The sequence below is a fragment of the Etheostoma spectabile genome, chromosome 21, assembly GCF_008692095.1.
Source record: "Etheostoma spectabile isolate EspeVRDwgs_2016 chromosome 21, UIUC_Espe_1.0, whole genome shotgun sequence".
Classification (NCBI taxonomy): domain Eukaryota; kingdom Metazoa; phylum Chordata; class Actinopteri; order Perciformes; family Percidae; genus Etheostoma; species Etheostoma spectabile.
The window spans coordinates 14,873,916-14,878,529 of NC_045753.1; the positions used below are offsets into that span (position 1 = coordinate 14,873,916).

Consider the following 4,614-nt stretch of genomic DNA (forward strand, 5'->3'; position numbering starts at 1 on the left):
AAACCCAACAAAACAAAAATGTAGAGAGGCTTCAAGAGAAACTGCAGTGTGAAACAACATATGGTCAATACAATATACTATTATCTATTGTATAAGGGCAGACCTGACACATTTAAAACAATGCAGTTTCTGTAATTCCACCTGATAATAGTGTTTTGTATGACATTGGGCTATAACTGACGGTTTCTGTTGGGAGAGAACATGTGTTAGTGTTTTGGAAAAGGATTTTGAGCATAAAGTTAACCATTTTGCCAGTTGCGTGTTGGTGCGTTGGACAAAAAACTGTCATAGCAATTGTAAAAAACTGTATGTATCACTCTTTGTAAATGTCTTTTTAAATTTAAAAAACAAATTGACTTACTGAGGCACAGTGCTTTAATCAAAATGCTTACAACAGCATGCTCACATTGGCAATGCTAACATGCTGATGTTCAGCAGATTTACAACCATTGTCACCGTCTCAGAATAAACTTAAGCATAAATGTGCTGAGCACAAAGTGAGGCTGATGGGAATTTAATTACTTTTGCAGGATGCACATTTGGTCTGAAAATAAATGTGAACTTTAATCTGCTGGTGTTGCTGAAGGAAAAGTCAGAGGATTACCAAAGTCGGTAAGATTTAAGCTCTGTGGACCATACACACTGTATTTGTACCAAATTGTAGGGCAAGCCATCCCATAAATGTTGAGATATTTTAGCCCAGTCTAAAGTGGTGGCCGGGCGGTCCAGTCGTTCATTTATTCTCCGAGGACATTCTGGACTTACACTTGAAAAAATATTTTTCAAAGCTCTTTTTGTAACACAGTACAAAACATCCAGTGAATACAAGTCAACCCAGCCCGGGGGGGAGAGACAGAAAAAGGCATGTGGAAAAAGATGCTCACTACATACATTTTTTCATAGCATGTCATGAGAATGAGGAATAACACCATCTTATACATTTATATAATAGGTCTTCAAAAAACAGGTAAGGATTTCAGATTTGAATTTTTAATTTATGCAGGACGTGTAGGAAAGAGCTTTTTCAGCAAGAAGTAATTAATTTACTTTGGTGTAGATGAAGGGACTTTCCAAAATCCCATTTAGTTTTATAACTATAATCTTCTGATAGAGCGGTTTGATACTTGACGGGACGACCTGCACACACTGGTTTTGGCTAAAAAAAAAAATATGACTACTACCTCTCTATATTTTTCTGGGGGGTAATCCTTGCTTAAAGTAAATTCAAAAATAAAAGTATTCATTATGTAGAATGGCCCATTTCACATTATAATTGGTGATGTATGTATACATGTATGTATACATGTGGAAATAACTTTAATGTTGCAGCTGGTGAAGGTAAAGCTAATTTTGATTAGCCTACTTCAAACCACTGGGCATCTTAACCTATGATAATACATCACAAAGTATTAGTTAATTTAGCCTAGCCTACTGTCTACTTTGTATTGACTAAATCAACAAAGCTACAACGTTTGCCTCTAAAATTAAGAGGAATAGAAGTTTACTAAGCATAAAATGGAATTAGTCAAGTAAGGTGCAGGTACCTTAAAAATTGTACTGTACTTGAGAAAATGTACTTACTAATTTTGGTGTACACCAGGGCATGGTCCTCATGTACGCATCTCCTCAAGGGGCAGCGTCGAGCCAGCTGACTGCTACGTCACTTTCCCTCGACGGTCACAGCAGGAAGACCCTTCACCGGGTGATTTTTGTTGTGGATGACACCCTTCCCCGTCCTTTAGCAGGAAAATGTACTACAAGTTCAGCGGTTTTACCCAGAAACTGACGGGGTCTGCTCCCACGGCCGCCTACAGCCCTCAGGTAAAACCGGGAAACGGTGTGTCGGTGAGGGACCGAGTCGCTAACGGCCGAGGATGACCTTCATATCGCTGTGTCCCACCACCCGTCTCTACTGTAGCTGCCATGTCTTTCAAAACACTTGAAGATATTTAAAGATCTCCAGTGCATTTAGCTAAATCTAAATTATGTGTATTAATTCCTTAACGTGTTGAGGTTTTACTGACGTGTTTTATCTGCTGAAAAATGACCTGTTTACCAATAGTTCTCCGGTTTTAAAACACAGTTAGTTAAACGCTGTCCTAATCTTAACTTTAATTCAACTGTGTCGCGTAATCTGTAGTCTTTTAGAAAGCAATCCAACGTTGAGAATTTTAGTTCTTTGAAAACTGAACTCGTATTTTTTTTTTTATCACTACCTTATTACATAACCTTTATTTTAAAAGGTTACGGGGATTCGGCCTTCATGTGACTTTACAACCACTTTCGAAAATCAAGGGCCTTGTAGAGCATCTGCCAGATGTGACCTTTACTGTATGATTACTCCTGTTCTTTCCACTGCAGCTTCCTTGTTGTTCTATGGTAGTGGATTAGACTGCCTGCACGCTCTCATGTGTCTCTGTTTGGAAGTCACCTATTCAACATTTGTTAGTTTTTGCTAGAAGAAAAAAAAAAAGCCTGTAACATAAATATTGTCTTCATTGGAAGTTAACTAGCCCTAAATTACTACCTAAAAAATCTGCACTGTAAAGTTCCAGGATTATATTCCCTGAAACTAAAACTCTTTTAGTTATTTCTTAAATTAATTAAAACAATTAAATACACAAAACATATTGAACATACAGGGCTGCCTCTCCACCACGCCTCTACATTGGCGCCCAATGAATAATGCGGAAAAATAACGGCCCATGGCTGAAACTAATTGCTAATCCCCGATGTAATAGAATATCTCGCCTTTACCAGCAATTGTTGACACAGTCTCTTTATATCAACACTAGTGAGATTGTGGCAATTTCTTTAACTCACTTACACTGTAATCAATCTATCCTTCCAGGGTCTCGTCACATTTAGCAGATTGATAGAGGCAGGTCCATAGAAAGATTGTTAGTCCTGTTAAAAAGTTTAAAATAATAATAATAATAATACAGCCACATTCACACTTTCAGGCAATGTAGAATGTACACTTGTATGTGTGGAACCCCCACCAGACAACCAAAAGCAGCATTTTTTTTTCTTCCCAATTTGCATTTTGCTTAATATCCTTCTGCATCTTGCACTATGCGACACGTGTCCCTCTGTAATAAGAAGTCAAACCTGTGAAGCTACAAAAAATAAAGGGAAATCCCTTTTGTGAACAGTTTTAGTGATCCTTTCTCTTAAATGGCAAGTAAACGTAACCTGCTTTCAGTGTCTCTGCTCTTTTATGTCAGATTTAATTTCCCGCTTCCACACTACACTATCCGCCTACACACATTCTAACAAGGAAGTGAGTCGGTTTCCCAGTGATTTTTCCAACCCAAGGCGGGTGAGAAGTGAGAGTGAAAGGATATTAAAGAGGCACACTTGTACTTAATTAACACCACTGTGTACCTTTGGTTATTTGAACAGCTACTTGAAATCTGAACAGGCACTTTAAACACTCTCACAAAGGGAGGCACACATTGCGGGATGCGATGACTCATGTCCTCATGTAATCCCTTGTATTTATGCAGCCGCATTGAGCTCAGTACACTGCCTACAAAGAGTATATGGACTTTTCTTGTTCTTGGATATGAAAAGAGTGGTTTTCCTTTTGACTTTTAGGAGTCTTTTGTGTTATTTATTACTGTCGAAAAAACCTAAATCTCAATACAAAATAGCTGCATGATGAAATATCTATTTGTGATTATTTTGACTGCAATATGATTCATGATATTGGAGGGAATAATCCACTGAAAAATAGCACAATTTAAATGGTTATGGTATGATTTTTTGCAAGGTAAAGATTTTTTCTTAAGTCTTCTGTAGAATACAATTTGTAAGATGGGACGTCTCTGCAGCACCACAATACTTAATTCAGAATGGTATGACACATATTAAGCCTTTAACAAATATTGCCCCCCCTCCCCCCTGGGATTTGGATGTTGTACTAGTCCGTATTGTGATTCCAATAAAATTCAGATTATGTAGCCCTAACACAAAGACATAGTTTTATCTTCAGTTTGATTTACGCTTTCCGAGGATATCATTATTTTTTATGTTCGTCGTAAATAAACGTCCACAAATCTGTTTAAAAAAAAAAAGGTGATTTCATGCATGTGTAACTATGATGTCATCATTGTGACCATGTTGTTTTTTTGTGTAGGGGCTTAGGCCAAGTGTGCCAGCAGAGTCCCCAGCCATGATCTTTGCCACGCCCACCAAGGTGGTGTCAGAGGCTGGGTCCATGGTGGAGTACATGGGAGCAAACAAGGTTCCTGACCTCCAGAGGCTTTTCCAGGTAATGAAGAACATAAACTGAAATAGTCTTAAACATGATTCATGCTTCTGCGTTAAATCTACGCTGTGGCTACGTACGTAGGTACGTGGAGACAGAGACGCTACACCAACCCTACCCCGTAACCTTGCGTGCACCTGGTTCTCCTTCTCCATAAACAACATGAAATCTAGGAGAGGTGGAACTTTTCCTGGGACAGACTTCCCAATGTGGTCAGAACGCAAAGGGGAGACACTTTTTTTTCGCTCACGATGACTCTAGAATTGGCTCTGAAGCTAATCACCGGCGCTCTCTCACTCGCTCTACCACACACACACACACACACACACACACACACACAC

The 4,614-nt window shown here is 38.8% G+C and overlaps 1 protein-coding gene across 1 annotated transcript in view; it reads left to right on the top strand.

The window, feature by feature from the left end:
• The first annotated feature begins 1,635 nt into the window (after positions 1–1,635).
• Positions 1,636–4,614, top strand: part of cox7a2l (cytochrome c oxidase subunit 7A2 like) — a 4,162-nt gene continuing 1,183 nt past the window's right edge. The window contains exons 1-2 of the mRNA XM_032502685.1: positions 1,636–1,821; positions 4,142–4,276. Of these exons, the coding sequence (XP_032358576.1) occupies positions 1,750–1,821; positions 4,142–4,276 (207 nt within the window). The 5' untranslated portion in view covers positions 1,636–1,749. The remainder of the gene's footprint in view (positions 1,822–4,141; positions 4,277–4,614) is intronic.